Genomic DNA, 15,716 nt, shown 5'->3' on the forward strand with positions numbered 1-15,716 from the left:
GTGTGGAGCTGGGCAGGCTCAGAGGACAGCGTCAGCCCCGGGACAGAAGGCAGCACACAGGCAGTGACCGGTAGCGGCATGGCTGGGGCGGTGAAGCTCATGCTGTGCACCTCCGATGCCATTGGCAGGCGGAGAGGAAACGTCCCTGTTGGGGGAAGCAAAGAGGGGTGATGGGGTGAGATACTGGTGGGCAGAGCCATATGGGGGATTACCTGGAGGGCAGGAGCACCAGGAGGAGCAGGAGCCTGCTGCTGTACCTGCCATGGCGGTTGGTTGGTGTGGGATTTGTTGGGGACAAACGGCATTGTGGGGGGGGGCGTCCCCATGGCGATGGTTCCACCAGTACCTGCTTCATCCAGCTGTGCGATGGTTTGATTTGTCATACCACAACGACTTCCCATCTCAATGATTTCCCTGCCTGCTGATGATTTCGTGTCCTCAATGCTGATTTCCCATCCCCACCATGGTTTCCCATCCATCCCCACCATGGTTTCCCATCCTAATGGTGATTTCCCATCCCGACCATGGTTTCCCATCCATCCCCACGATGGTTTCCCATCCCAATGGTGATTTCCCATCCCGATGATGGCTTCCCATCCCAACCATGAATGCTCAGGCCTGTTTCCCATTTTGAGGAACTTAGTGCCACATTCCATCAGAGGGCTGTAACACTTTTTCCCATAGCTATCAGTATCTCGGAGCTGCAGAGGCAGAAGAGGTACTGGTTCTGTCCTGTGCGGAAGGTGTTAATGCACTTAGAATCCACTTTTCAGCTCAGGTGGAGGGTAAATCCTGAAATGCCCTTTCTCCACCTATCCAATATTGCCCTGGTAGTTGCGCAAATAGGGTAGTCTGATCTTCAAGTAAGTCTGAATGATGCAAATGATTTCCTGTGCAAGGGTTAGCATGTGCTGGATTGGGTTGTTTGGGTAAACCAGTAAGGCTGGGACCCAGAGTAGGTGACTCAGAGCAATCAGGATGCTCTAGGCCTGTAGTGGCAGCCAAACTCTTACCATTACCTTTAGTTTGATTGTGGCTTCCTGCAGAACAGCAAGTTAATCTCTCTGCAAACATCCACGTTATGCGGCAGTGTGCAGGGCCGGATGAACTCCCGCTAGGAAGAAATGGCCAGCGTGCTGGCTTATTTGAACGGGTTTCACGTAAGGGCTTCTGGAGAATCTCCCTTGCACTCTCAGTGGATGTGGTAGATGGGAAGGTTTGGAGGAATGTGTGGAGGAATGGCGATTGCCTTTAGGGAGAGCTCAGGGTTAGGAGGAAGGCCGTGCCCCCATGACACGGACCTTTTGTCATAATGCGCTGGGTGAGGTGAGGCGCTGGCGGCAGCCCGTGCACTTGTCGTCCAGGAAAGCCCTGGGTGGAACTCTGAGGCTGGGCGCCCGAGTGGCCGTAGCGAGCGGTCGGGCCTGGGAGCGCTGCGTGCGAGAGAGGGAGTGGAGGAGGAGCCTGGGCCACGGGGGCCTCTCCCCATCGTGTGGCCGCCCGGCCGGGCTGCGAGGAGGAGCATGTCATGCGTCCACTACAAGTTCTCCTCCCAGCTGAGCTATGATACGGTCACCTTCAGCGACCTCCACATCGCCCTGTGCGACCTCAAGCACCAGGTCATGGGCCGCGAGAAGCTGAAGGCGACCAACTGTGACCTGCAGATCAGCAATGCCCAGACCAGCGAAGGTGCGTGGGGGTGGCTGGTGCAGGACCTAAAGCTGCCTGTTTATCTACAGATATGTCCTGGTTTTGTCTGGGATAGAGTTGATTTTCTCCCTAATGGCTGGTGTGGTGCTGTGGCTTGGATTTAGCATGAGAATAATGTTGATAGCACACTGATGTTGTAGTTGTTGCTCAGGATTGTTGATGGTAGTGAAGGACTTTTCTGCTTGCCATGCTCTGCCAGGTGCAGAAGAAGCTGTGAGGGGGCAGAGTGAGGAGAGCTGACCCAAACTGGCCAAAGGGCTAGTCCATACCATGGGACATCATGCTTAGTATAGAAAGTGGGGGGAGTTGGCTGGGGGCAGCGATCGCTGCTCAGGGACGGGCTGGGCATCGGTCTGCAGGTGGTGAGCAACAGCATTGCACATCACTTTGTGCTTTGTATGTTCTTTTCTCATTAGTAGTAGTTTTACAAAGTGTGTTGCTTTGTTTTCATCCGTAATCAGCATCCAGTGAAGAAAAATTATCTGCTTCACTAGGTTCTGTTAAGCGTGGTGTTTCCTAAAGGTGAGGTTAAAGAAGGAGTATCTTTCATGCTTTAAAGAGCATCCCTCTCGTTTACCAGTGACCAGATCCTCCTCTAGGGAGGTTGTGTTGCCCTTCGATCTTTGTAAAAGGAGTCTAAAATTTTAAACTTGGTGTATTAGTGACAGAGGTGCTTCCTGAAGCTTTCCTAAGGGTGTTTTCCATGTGAAAATGCAAAAATCCCCCCACGGTTTTCAGAGCAAAGCTAGAGAATACATTTCAGTGTAATGGTTACGTGTGCCAAATTTTTGCTTTAAATGCCTAACCGTGACTTTCAGTTTTTATTCATCAGATGTAGATGGTTTTTGTTTAAAAGTAAACAGGATTTTAAATATCAGTGGAAAAAAATGATATGATGGAGTCTTTTGAAGATACTGGGAAGCTAAACTGGATGATGGGACATTTTAAATGTCGGGGGGGCAGGGGTGTCCTCTTCCATGCTTACTCTAGAGGCATGTTCTCTAAAGGCAGAATTCCCTTCAAAAAGCCTGTACTCAAGAATGATGCATTTCAACTTGCCTCCTCTTAATTTGATCTGAATTTCTTGACCTGTCTTTTGGAATAGATGTTCTCACAGGATTGTGGAAGAACTGTAAACTCGAGGGCTCAGGATTCTGGAATGCTCTTTCCTGCCCTGTAACATTCTGACTCAAAACACTTGGAGCATGTGCTATTCTGCTTCTCAGGCAAAATACAACAGACCACCAACAAACCCCAGCTGGGCCTCTGACCTGGTCTTAATGCAGATGGCAGGCTGTCCTCTGTGTTCTGTCAGTCCTGAGTGACCTTGGAGACCATTGTGCTGCTGGCATTCCAACTATTTTAAAAGGATGGAAAAGATTTTTCTGCTTGTGTTTGATTACCAAACCTGAAGACTTTGAGGAATGTCCCGTTAGTGTGTGGAGACGATAAAAGCACAATGTTACCTCTAAAGCTTTGCTTTCATCCCTGTGAAGGGATTCCCTGAAGTGCTATGTAATGTAATATCCATTCTTCCAAAGTGACTGCTGTTTTTGTCTGCATTTGTGTTGTTTTCAGAATACACAGATGGTAATGCCCTGATTGCTAAGAACTCATCGGTGATCGTTTGAAGAATCCCTGTTGGAGGAGGCAAAGGTACCAGCAAAACCTATGTTGTGTAAGTATCCATACAGCATTGTACCCTTTGTTAGGGCTTTCAGTGTGTTAGCTGCTTTTGTGGATATATTAGTTTACAGAGGCATTCAGATTGCATCTTTGTTGTTAAAGCTGCTGTTAATTTTGGTTGTCATGGGGTAGATTGTAATGTATCTGTCCCAAAGTCGACTTCCATGTTTAGGCCTGCTGGGACATGGGGTTCGAACTGCAGCAATGGTAACTTTTAAGATGATTCTATTGCACCTGTTCTTGAGCTTGATGTTTCTGAGACCCAAGATGTAGATCCTGTATCCTCTACCTGGAGTGCTCTTTACTATATCTATTTGCTTTTATTGCTTTTATAGTAAAGAGAGATATGCATTGTAGTGTGAACTCAGAATTTGTTCCCATCTCAGAAGAGTCTGATTCTCAGGGTTTGACTCTTTCTTGCATTTGGGGGAGGGAGGGTGGGATATGGCAGGTCTTATTACGCCCCAAGTCTGTGTTTTTTGCATACTAGCTATAGAGGAAAGAGTAAGGGTTGCCAGCTGGCGAACCATGCAAACAAGAAGTTCCATTCATAAGTGATTCCTGTGAGTTTCCTAAAGACAACGTCCATTTCAGGCAAGAGAAAAAGGACGGTGTCCCAAAGTGTATTGCATTTTGTGCGCGTACGATGTAGGAATAGTTAATCCTTTCCAAACGTGAAACACAGTAAGCAGTTAAGCACACTACCAAATGTTACTAGTTCTCCTTCTAAGTCTGTTTTGACCCTAAGCTGATATCTGTGCTCTAGGTTTTAACTCTGTATTCCTAAGATTTACAGAGGACAGAGAATCGGGCGTATTGATTAAAATGACAGACACTCAAATGCAATCTGGCCTACAGCTTTATTGCTGTCATTTCTGTATTCATGCAGTCCAGGTCTGTATCAGGTACATTAGCACTGTTTGAATGGTCATGTTTTCCATCCTTCTTCAAGATAGGCCTCTCCACCACAATTAGTAGGTGTTATTAGCTTGTGGTTTTGCCATGTCCTTCTGATGTGGGTTCCCCATAAATAAGTATACTGATGAGTTACAGTGTATCTTGAACAAACAGTACAGCAGCATCCTGGTACTCATGAAGCACTTGCAAGCCAAAAACCCTGAATTTGTGTGGCTCTGCATGTAAACTTTGGGCATATTACTGCAGTAGTTGTTGTAGTGCTTTCAGGCACTACCGAGTAATTGTGGAAACCCCAGCGTTGTGCTTATAAACGTGGCCTTGTTTTGGGGGTTAATTTAAGTATGGATGCTTAGTGCTGTCTTGTGAATGCATCCTCCGTTTCCGGTTGGGTGGCACCCTCTCCTGGTATTGTAATGCTGCCCTAAAGTGAGAGGACAGATGCTGCTGGCATCAAAGCTCAACTAAATCCCTGTGTGTGGGGACAAGGAAAGAATGGCACTGCTGTTGTAACGTTGAAAATTAGCCAGGTGGATTAGCTTTTGATTCCTCTGTCTGGAAACACTGCAGAAGCAACTGGTAGAGTGGTTAATGTTTGGGAATGCTGACCGTATGCTGTAATGGTGGAGAGGCCTTCAAAAATGCATTACTCGCCTTGCAGTGTGTTCTTGAAGGGAAATGTATAAAGAAACCCCTGTGTGGTAATCTCAAGCATTTCCTTGTACTTCCTCATCTTCAGGAGGTACGTGCTCTATTTTAAGTTCTGATCACCTCCATTTCTTTTTCCAGAAGTCGAAGGGAGCCAGTGAGTGGACCATCAAAAACAGTATGTAAAAACACAATCTCACTCTTTTTTCTACACCCTGCACTTAATTCTGAACAATGTGGCCTTGTATTAATTTTCCAAACTAACTCACTGAATACTTCACAAAGTACACTGAAAATAATTTTCCTGTAGTGATGCTTCTCTCTCAAAGAAACGTAAGGTTTTTTTTAAAATCCCTTTTAGCTGAAAATTGCTAGCTTCCTTACCCCTTTGACTTTTAAGCAATTGTGAGCATTTGACAAGGGCTCCTCTGAGATATTCTGGAGCAATAAGTTGATCTCAAACGGGTTTGGTTAGTTTAATTTCTTCTTATTAACCACATAGGCTCTCTGGAGCTGTCACAGGTTTGGACGTTTTTTTGAACAAATGCAAATTACGCCACATTGGAAATGCCTCTTTCAGTGACACTCACAGGATACAATGCAGACTTCCAGGCTACAGGAGAGGTGAACTATTGCTATGTTTTGGTTGTCAAACTTGAATATGTGTTTAATGTTTTGTGAACAGATTGATGACTCTTCTGCATCTATTTCTCTGTCCCAGCTTATTAAGGTATGTATATAAAAATCTGTATTTTCTTGTCAAAAGCTTAAAACCAAAAGCATTTGCTTTGTATTTTTAAATCTTATACTGGATAACTGTTGTAATGTGAACAAAACTTTAATTTAGTTTTTAATAATGTAAAGTATTTATTTTAACTGTAAAATGTGTGTATATTTTGATACTGTGCTGTAAAGAGTGGTTGCCAGTTTGGGAAGATAGAAGGGGAGTACCTTATCAGCCTCAACGTGATGTTGCTGTATTACTCCTCTTCAAGACACAAAGAAGCAGCACTGCAGAAGCTGTTTAGCGTTTTTCATACGTTTTGTTCATTGTGTGTTGGAAATTAACACAATTTTCACAGAAGATTTCTACTGTCTGTATGTTATGGACATTTCAGTGGGGGGTGCAACAGCCAAACTAGAAGCGTCTCTGGAACATGGACGGTTGCATGGCTGTTTTTGAATTTCTAGTCCCGAGAGTTATAGTTCCATTCTGTGAATGCTGCAGAGTTTCATACATCGCAGTGCATCTACAGTGGACAGCACAATCTAATTTGTTTGAGCGCAGGCTGTGTCAATTGTGTAAAGGTACCTGACTGTTTATAGGAATATGCCAGTGTGTATGTGTGGCATATTAGCAGATGTGACCTTCTGAAACTGTTGCAATGCCATGTTTTGCTGTGGAACTGCTTGCATTTTGTGCTCAACAATGTGTAACTTTGCCTGGTGATTTCAGTAGTGATTGCACTTTGTGCAAAGGCGTAGTGCTAGCCAATGGAATGAGTGGTCTTTCGAGTGACAAACATTAGAGAAGGCCGGGCCTAGTGCAGAGGAGCTGCTTCTTCCTTCTGAAAATAACGGCTGGAGTTCATTTCCAAGAAAGAGAAATCTCTTCCCACTCCTAACTTCTTCCCTCACTCACTGCAGAAATTACATTGTATACATTTGGAAAATAAAAAAAAAAAAATTTGGAAGGTATCCACCAAAAGAACTTGGACTCCATTAGTGCTGTGCCTAAACGTGTCCTTGGTTCTGTAAACTCATGTGCAGTTTTCCTCTAAAATGTGAAAAACTGCCCAAGTGGTGTAGACATTTAATCTTTTGAGCAAATTTAGAGAAAAATACAGGAACATAGCATAAATCAGCTCAAAACTGTTACTTGCTCTAAGCTCTTGAGTGCAGACTGGCTTAGCATGGAGGCAATATGTCATAAAACGTTTTCTGTTTTGTTATTACAATGCATTAAATGCCATATTTGAATTTTGGTCTGTTCCTAGGGTGTGTTTTGTAAACCGTTTGGGTTCAAAGTAGTCAAATATCTGTAAAGTTGTCTGTAAATGTTAATGGCAAGGATTTCATAGATGTTGTTCTGGATGATGTTACAGTTGAGAAAAAAATGTATATATGAAACAAGCATTTAATAAAATACTGAAACTAGATGGTTGCTTTTGTGAATGAATGCATCTAAAACCAAAAACATGCATGGTTGATCTGAATGATAGGTGCCTGAAGGTCACATGCAGTTTGCGCTGCCTACAGCACATGAAGGTCAAATTTCTCCTGAAAAGAATCTTTTGTCTTGCTGAGGGATTCTAAAAAGCTTGATTCCTTTTCATGCTTCTGTGTCTGAAGCTCAGTTTCAGCAAGCAGAAACAACTTCCCTGACTCCTAAGCTGAATGTCCTTTTCAGGCTGCAAAACGTAAATCATGATACTGGCGTATATCTTTCTCAATTAAATGTACAGCGGAGATCTTCTCCTTCAAATAGTTTGGATCTTAAAAATCAGTTTAAAAATACTGGACAGTGTAATTGTTTCTACGCAGAGCTTGAGTGCACTTGGAAGAAAATGGGACTGCTTACACAAGTCTTTATGTAAGATGCAGACAGAGCCTAAGGTTTTGGATGCCCAAGAACACTCTTTTCAAGCATGTTAACAGGCACACAAGCACCCTGTAAGGGCGTAAGGACTCCCCAGAACATCTTCAGCACAACTCTGGTTTATATGAGTAGCTGTTTTGGTGCAGCCTCAGCTGGCGTTGTGCTGCTCTTGACGGGACTGGGTGAGTGGTGTGGTCTTTGGCCGTGTGGGCTTCACTGTGTTTCTCATGCGTGTGTCAAATCCTGACCTGTTAAACAGACTGCCAATCTGGCTGAAGCCGATGCTTCCGAGGAAGATAAAATAACAGCGATGATGATACAGTCTTGCCAGGAATATGATCCAATCAAGTAAGTGCTGATAATGTCAAATGTGTTGTTTGAAGATGATGTGTAGAGATGCTTGTTGGAACAAGAGAGACACCTCTGCATACCTTTTTCTTTTTTTCCCAAAAATCTTTCAGTTACATGAAGAAAGCCTTGGGTCCACCTCCACCATCTTACACTTGCTTCTGTTGTGGAAAACCTGGCCACTATAGGAAGAACTGCCCAACACATGGGGTAAGACTGGGGGGGACTGATGGTGTTCGGTAGTTTGTCATTGTTTTCACCTTGGCAGTCACGTAACAAATACAGAAACACTCCTATCAAGAATTGTTTGTCTTGGGGTGAAACACAGAGGTTACCTGGCAATGTTGCAAAGCCCTTCAAAGTTCCAGGGAAACCTGCAACTACAAATGTAAAATTGTCTTTTTTTGAGATCATAGACATTAAATATGTCCATAGACCTTTCTCTGTGGACTTTCACGCACGTTTTTGTATATTTCAATATCACTGGAAATGTTTCTGGTTTTAAATCTTTTTAATGACAGTCCAGAGGTTATTAGGATTCCATCTAAACCCAAGATGTTTCTGTTGACCCCAGCTTGTGAATATGTGTGTGTTTTAATCACACAAGCCTCTGGTTGAGTATTCATGCCATTTAACATTTGTCACTGAATGTATATGCATGAGGTATGAATTCAACGTTCATCGAGAGATGGTGAACATAAGATTCCCCTGGGAATGATTCAGAGCAGAAAACTGAGCTCTCACGCTGAATTGCGCTGGGGAGGAGGAGCGGGTTTGTGTCTCTTCTCTGAGTGGATGGTGGGCGCGGGGATATTTCCCCCTTAAGGAACCTGAAGTTAAGCCAAAGAATGTCGAATGAGTTCAAAACACTGCTCAAGCCTTTGGAACATCCTGGCTCTGATCTTTTAGGAAAAGAAGTCTTTTAGTCGAGCAACCATTAGGCTAGGTAAAAGGTGAGCACTAAAGGCTTTTGCTGCTTAAAATAGTCCTTGAAATGTCATCTTAAGTGTGGGTCTTGAGATGAGGGATGTCTGCGTTTCTTTTCTTAACAGGACAAAAAATTTGAGTCTGTTCCCAGAGTTAAAAAGAGCACAGGAATTCCCAGGAGTTTCATGGTGGAGGTGAAAGATCCCAACACCAAGGGTGCTATGCTGACAAAGAGTGGAAAATATGCAATACCAGCTATTAATGCGTAAGTAGGCAATTAGTTGGACTGACCAATAAGGGAAGGAGAAAAACCATGCGTAAATGTCTGCGTGGCAATGCAACCAAGTTGGCCAGCATCTGGACTTATGGAGGAGGAAGCATTGTCATTGTAGCTTACCCTTTAAATTTTGTGATACTTTCTAGTATAAAAATAGGGTGGTCCTACTGTTCCTGCCCCTGCAAGTTGGTGAGACTTGTGGTATGCTAAGAATCTGTATTTCTGCAAACTGTTTCAGTAGTGTTTACAGCGGACTCATTCTCTTTGAACACTCATTTTGCTTCTGGGTTATGCTTCAAAGGCTTCCTGCAAAATGTAACAAATAGCTGTTGGACTGAGCTTTCCTGCCCCCCTGACTTTTATCCAGTCCCATGTGTGAAACAGACTGAAGTTTTCCTGTGGCTATAAACTAAGAAAACACTACTGTGTGCTGACAAGAGTTTCCGTTTTCAAATGCACTTGGTAGCACTTGTGTTTTTTCTGTCATGGATCTCCTTTTGTAGAAGCTGTAACACAGGCTTCCTCCATTTCTCAAACGTAATTACTGGGAGACTAAGTTTAGCCTGAGCCTGCAATTTACATTTACCCTCTGGCAAAAGAGAGGTGGGATTCATTTCACCTGATTTCTAGCTGTCAAGGAATTACTTTTCTAGTCTGAGCTAGTTTCTTAGTTGATCAATGAATGGGAGAGTTCTGCAGAAGGAAAATTCTTCCCCCTTCCCTTTTCTAGTGCTGAGGCTATACAAAAGTAGTTCAAACTAAATGCCTACGTGTTAGAAGTGTAATGGGGAGTGAGATGGATTCCATCTATTCTCTTCCTTTGACAAAATCCAAAGCTTGGAAAAGTTTTCCTTGACCAATCTTTTTCCTTTTTCCTTCCCCACCCCGCCTCCAGGGAAGCTTATGCTAGAGGCAAGAAGGAAAAGCCTCCCTTTCTACCAGCAGAGCCGTCCTCCTCCTCCTCCTCCTCCTCCTCGTCCGATGATCATATTCCAGATGAGGTGTTATGTCTCATTTGTAAAGATCTAATGGAGCAATGCAGCTGTTATTCCCTGCTGTGGGAACAGTTACTGTGACGAATGTAAGTGTTACTGCCCTGTCTGTTCATTCAAAACATCACATCTGATCTTCTAAAAGCAGAAGTAGGAGATAATGAAATTACTTTCTTATCAGTTCTATTTAACATGTAAGTAGGTGCTGAACAGGAAAGGGCGCAAAAAAAGGCAGAAAGTTTTTTTCCCTTTTTCCGTACCTAGTTATGTCCTCTTTATATGCAGAAGGACGAGTAGGAGAAGAGTGCATCATTGTGCAGGTGATTACAGTATTAGATATGGAACGCATTTAGTTTATCCACAGCCCTTTCCCTCATACAAAATTATACAGCCAGCTCTGGTGCTTTACTGTGGTCTGCACCAAAGGGATAGTTAGGCATTTGATCCCCATTCTTCTCCACAGGAGATGTGGTTAAAACCTTCACAACTCAAACTTTCTAATGGTGTTTTGAGATGCGTTTTATTCATTAACGTGGAGATTGGTGACTTCTCGCTGTACTAGACAGTGGAAAAAAGACTAGTGGAAGCATCAAGACACAGCCTACTCTACATCTTTAGGTGTGACAGTAGTGAAATATCAAAACTGTACAGTTGTGTGCTGCATACTAGACATTTTTGACACTACTGAACTTTTATATAGCTTTGTGCTCTCAATTCAAGACCATATTCACCCATTAATCATAGATGTGGTTTTAGAATTTATTAGAAGCCAACAAATGTCCTTAGTTTGGCTAAAAACTGTTTTGATGATTGTAATTACTCACAGGTATTAGAACAGCATTACTGGAATCTGAGGAGCATACCTGCCCAACGTGCCACCAGACAGACGTTTCGCCTGATTCTTTAATTGCCAACAACTTCCTACGCCAGGTGCCATGATGCCTTTTATGTAAACTGTTTGCAAGAAAAGTCTGTTTGTAAAAAGCTGAAAGGGAAGCAAATATTCATTTACATCTCCTTTAAGCAAGGCAAAATTGAACAAGGCTAACTTTACTTTTCAAATACTTTCTCTGTTGTCACGGAAGCTTACAACTCTTTAGAGACAACCTGGCACATTCAGGTCACACTTTTGTTTAACGTGATTGCCTCACTTTCAAATTGGTGTGAACACTGAAGTACTTGAAATACAGATACTCTTGAGTCGTTCATATATCTGTATGGTGATTTATTTTAGGGTTGGTAGCATTTACTGGAATACAAAAAAAAATTTTATTCTGTGGAGGCATTTGTTCATGTGTCTACTGAAGTTTCATATTACCTTTTTGTAAATGTTTTTCTGCCTCTAGGCTGTGAACAACTTCAGAAACGGAACTGGCTACAAGAAACGGCTTCCTAAGCAGATTCAGCAGCAACAGCAGCAGCAGCCGTCACCAACACCACTCCTGACACCTCCTGCTGCTCTGGTGAGTGCCACTCAACTGTCTAAACCTTCCACTCTGACAATCAGCATTTTTTTGGAAGACAAGGTAAGTTTTATTTCATCATATGCGCTGATTGTGGTATTTTCGTAGAGCTTATTTTCCAACTGTTTGCATTTATTCACAAGGGCTACCAGGATCCTGTACAAAGACAGCCAGCATTAGCAAGTGTTCTGGGCCCCCAAGGGCAACCAATATCCACAGCTGGTAAGTGTCTATAACTTCAGGATTTCCTTAGAAGAATTATCTTCAGACCAACGGAATGGGCTTTTGGTTTTTTTTTTTGGTCTCCCCACTCCAATAGGTCATCCAATGAAAGCCAGAACAATTTGCTCAGCAGGTGGCAGAGCAGGCTGGGAACTGTGAGTATTCTACAGAAATTCAAGCGATAACTACTTGTAACCTGTTAAACGAGGCTGTAACACAGGACTTATAGTGCAGCTGGTTTATAATGAACTGAGTATGCACACATCGCTGTGGAGAATACAAGCAGTAATTAATTTTTAGATGTCTTAATTTGAATTGGCTTTAAGAAAGGGGATCTGTGCTTGCAGTAAGATTATTTAAAACAAAACTCCAGTACATGACGGAAAAGAGGACTCTGAAAAATGAACTCTTTTTCAGGAAAACATAATTACATATAAAAATTGGCATTTTAAAATTCAGCTTTACTGTCTTGAGGCTACATCACGTTTTCTTGATGTTTGATACTGCATGGGTGCTGTTAAGACTTGCTCTTTTTGCTCTTTTTGCTCTTTTTGCATCATTTTTTGCCGCTTCCACGGCACCACAGAGACTGGGGCTGCAGTCTCACCTGTGCTGCCTATGCCCCGACGTATGAGGCATGCTCGGCGGCTTTTTTTACCCGAGCCCGGCACGGGGCTTGCGAACGTTCGGGGATTTCTCCCACGCCAAAGGGGCCAGCCCCCAAAGCTGTGGCCAGCCCTCGGCCTCCACTTCCGCCGCTTCCATGGCACCACGGAGACTGGGGCTGCGGGCTAACCTGTGCTGCCTATGCCCCGACGTATGAGGCACGCTTGGTGGCTTTTTTTACCAGAGCCCGGCACGGGGCTTGTGAACGTCCAGGGATTTCTCCAACGCCAAAGGGGCCAGCCCCCAAAGCTGGGGCCAGCCCTCGGCCTCCACTGCCGCCGCTTCCACGGCACCACAGAGACCGGGGCTGCGGTCTCACCTGTGCTGCCTATGCCCCGATGTATGAGGCACGCTCGGCGGCGTTTTTTCCCGAACCCGTCACGGGGCTTGCGAACGTCCGGGGATTTCTCCAACGCCAAAGGGGCCGGCCCCCAAAGCTGTTGCCAGCCCTCAGCCTCCACTGCCGCCGCTTCCACGGCACCACAGAGACTGGGGCTGCGGTCTCACCTGTGCTGCCTATGCCCTGATGTATGAGGAACGCTCGACGGCATTTTTTCACCGAACCCGGCATGGGCTTGCGAACGTCCAGGGATTTCGTCCACGCCAAAGAGGCCAGCTTGCAAATCTGTTGCCAGCCCACAGCCTCCACTGCCGCCGCTTTCACGGCACCACAGAGACTGGGGCTGCGGTCTCACCTGTGCTGCCTATGCCCCTACGTATGAGGCACGCTCGGCGGCGTTTTATGCCCAAACCCGGCATGGGCTTGCGAACGTCCGGGGTTTTCTCCAACGCCAAAGGGGCCGGCCCCCAAATCTGTTGCCAGCCCTCATCCTCCACTGCCGCCGCTTCCACGGCACCACAGAGACTGGGGCTGTGGTCTCACCTGTGCTGCCTATGCCCCTATGTATGAGGCACGCTCGGTGGCATGTTTTCACCGAACCCGGCATGGGCTTGCGAACGTCTGGGGATTTCTCCCACGCCAAAGAGGCCAGCCCCCAAAGCTGGGGCCAGCCCTCGGCCTCCACTGCCGCCGCTTCCACGGCACCACGGAGACTTGGGCTGCGGGCTCACCTGTGCTGCCTATGCCCCGACGTATGAGGTACACTCGGCAGTGTTTTTTCCCCGAACCCGTCACGGGGCTTGCGAACTTCCGGGCATTTCTCCAACGCCAAAGGGGCCAGCCCCCAAATCTGGGGCCAGCCCTCGGCCTCCACTGCCGCCGCTTCCACGACACCACAGAGACTGGGGCTGCGGGCTCACCTGTGCTGCCTATGCCCTGATGTATGAGGCACGCTCGGTGGTGTTTTTTCACCGAACCCGGCATGGGCTTGCGATCAATCGGAGATTTCTCCCACGCCAAAGGGGCCAGCCCCCAAGGCTGTGGCCAGCCCTCGGCCTCCACTGCCGCCACTACCACGGCACCACAGAGACTGGGGCTGCGGTCTCACCTGTGCTGCCTATGCCCCTACGTATGAGGCACGCTCGGTGGCGTTTTTTGCCCGAACCCGGCATGGGCTTGCGAACGTCCGGGGATTTCTCCCACGCCAAAGGGGCCAGCCCCCAAAGCTGTGGCCAGCCCTCAGCCTCCGCTGCCGCCGCTTCCATGACACCACAGAGACTGGGGCTGCGGTCTCACCTGTGCTGCCTATGCCCCGACGTATGAGGCACGCTCAGTGGTGTTTTTTGCCCTAACCCGGCATGGGCTTGCGATCAATTGGAGATTTCTCCCACGCCAAAGGGGCCAGCCCCCAAAGCTGTGGCCGGCCCTCAGGCTCCACTGCCGCCGCTTCCACGGCACCACAGAGACTGGGGCTGCAATCTCACCTGTGCTGCCTATGCCCCGACGTATGAGGCACGCTCGGCAGTGTTTTTTGCCTGAACCCGGCATGGGCTTGCGAACGTCCAGGGATTTCTCCCACGCCAAAGGGGCCAGCCCCCAAAGGTGTGGCCAGCCCTCGGCCTCCACTGCCGCCGCTTCCAAGGAATCACAGAGACTGGGGCTGCGGTCTCACCTGTGCTGCCTATGCCCTGATGTATGAGGCACGCTCGGCGGCATTTTTTGCCCGAAACCGGCACGGGGCTTGCGAACGTCCAGGGATTTCTCCCACGCCAAAGGGGCCAGCCCCCAAATCTGTTGCCAGCCCTCATCCTCCACTTCCGCCACTTCCATGGCACCACAGAGACTGGGGCTGCGGTCTGAGCTGGCCTGCCTATGCCCCAACGTGTGAGGTACACTCGGCGTTGTTTTTTGCCCGAACCCGGCATGGGGCTTACGAACGTCCGGGGATTTCGCCAACGCCAAAGGGGCCAGCCCCCACCGCTGGGGCCAGCCCTCGGCCTCCACTGCCGCCGCTTCCACGGCACCACAGAGACTGGGGCTGCGGTCTCACCTGTGCTGCCTATGCCCCGATGTATGAGGCACGCTCGTCGGCATTTTTTCCCCGAACCCGTCACGGGGCTTGCGAACGTCCGGGGATTTCTCCCACGCCAAAGGATCCAGCCCCCAAAGCTGTGACCTGCCCTCGGGCTCCACTGCCACCGCTTCCACGGCACCACAGAGACTGGGGCTGCGGTCTTACCTGTGCTGCCTGTGCCCCGACGTATGAGGCACACTCGGCGGCATTTTTTGCCCGAAACCGGCACGCGGCTTGCGAACGTCCAGGGATTTCTCCCACGCCAAAGGGGCCAGCCCCCAAAGCTGGGGCCGGCCCTCGGCCTCCACTGCCGACGCTTCCACGGCACCACAGAGACTGGGGCTGCGGTCTCACATGGCCTGTCTATGCCCCGACGAATGAGGTGCACTCGGCGGTGTTTTTTGCCCGAACCCGGCACGGGGCTTGCGAACGTCCGGGGATTTCTCCCACGCCAAAGGGGCCAGCCCCAAAGCTGTGGCCGGCCCTCGGCCTCCACTGCCGCCGCTTCCACGGCACCACGGAGACTGGGGCTGCGGTCTCACCTGTGCTGCCTATGCCCCGACGTATGAGGCACGTTCGGTGTCGTTATTTGCCCGAACCCGTCACGGGGCTTGCGAACGTCCGGGGATTTCTCCCACACCAAAGGGGCCGGCCCCCAAAGCTGTGGCCAGCCCTCGGCCTCCACTGCCGCCACTTCCATGGCACATCGGAGACTTGGGCTGCGGTCTCACCTGTGCTGCCTATGCCCCGACGTATGAGGCACGCTCGGCGGTGTTTTTTGCCTGAACCCGGCACAGGGCTTGCGAATGTCCGGGGATTTCTCCCACGCCAAAGGGGCCAGCCCCCAAA

General features: G+C 47.6%; 1 protein-coding gene across 1 annotated transcript; it reads left to right on the forward strand.

Moving 5' to 3' along the window:
* The first annotated feature begins 1,523 nt into the window (after positions 1–1,523).
* Positions 1,524–11,896, forward strand: LOC104038842 (E3 ubiquitin-protein ligase RBBP6-like). The gene is given in 11 exon segments (XM_075725265.1): positions 1,524–1,689; positions 3,289–3,335; positions 5,645–5,689; positions 7,818–7,906; positions 8,020–8,116; positions 8,959–9,098; positions 10,006–10,141; positions 10,143–10,191; positions 10,929–11,032; positions 11,449–11,628; positions 11,885–11,896. Coding segments are annotated over 11 exon segments (1,065 nt in total).
* The last annotated feature ends 3,820 nt before the right edge of the window (positions 11,897–15,716 follow it).

The sequence above is a fragment of the Pelecanus crispus genome, chromosome 28 (genome assembly GCF_030463565.1).
Source record: "Pelecanus crispus isolate bPelCri1 chromosome 28, bPelCri1.pri, whole genome shotgun sequence".
NCBI classification, from domain to species: Eukaryota; Metazoa; Chordata; class Aves; order Pelecaniformes; family Pelecanidae; genus Pelecanus; species Pelecanus crispus.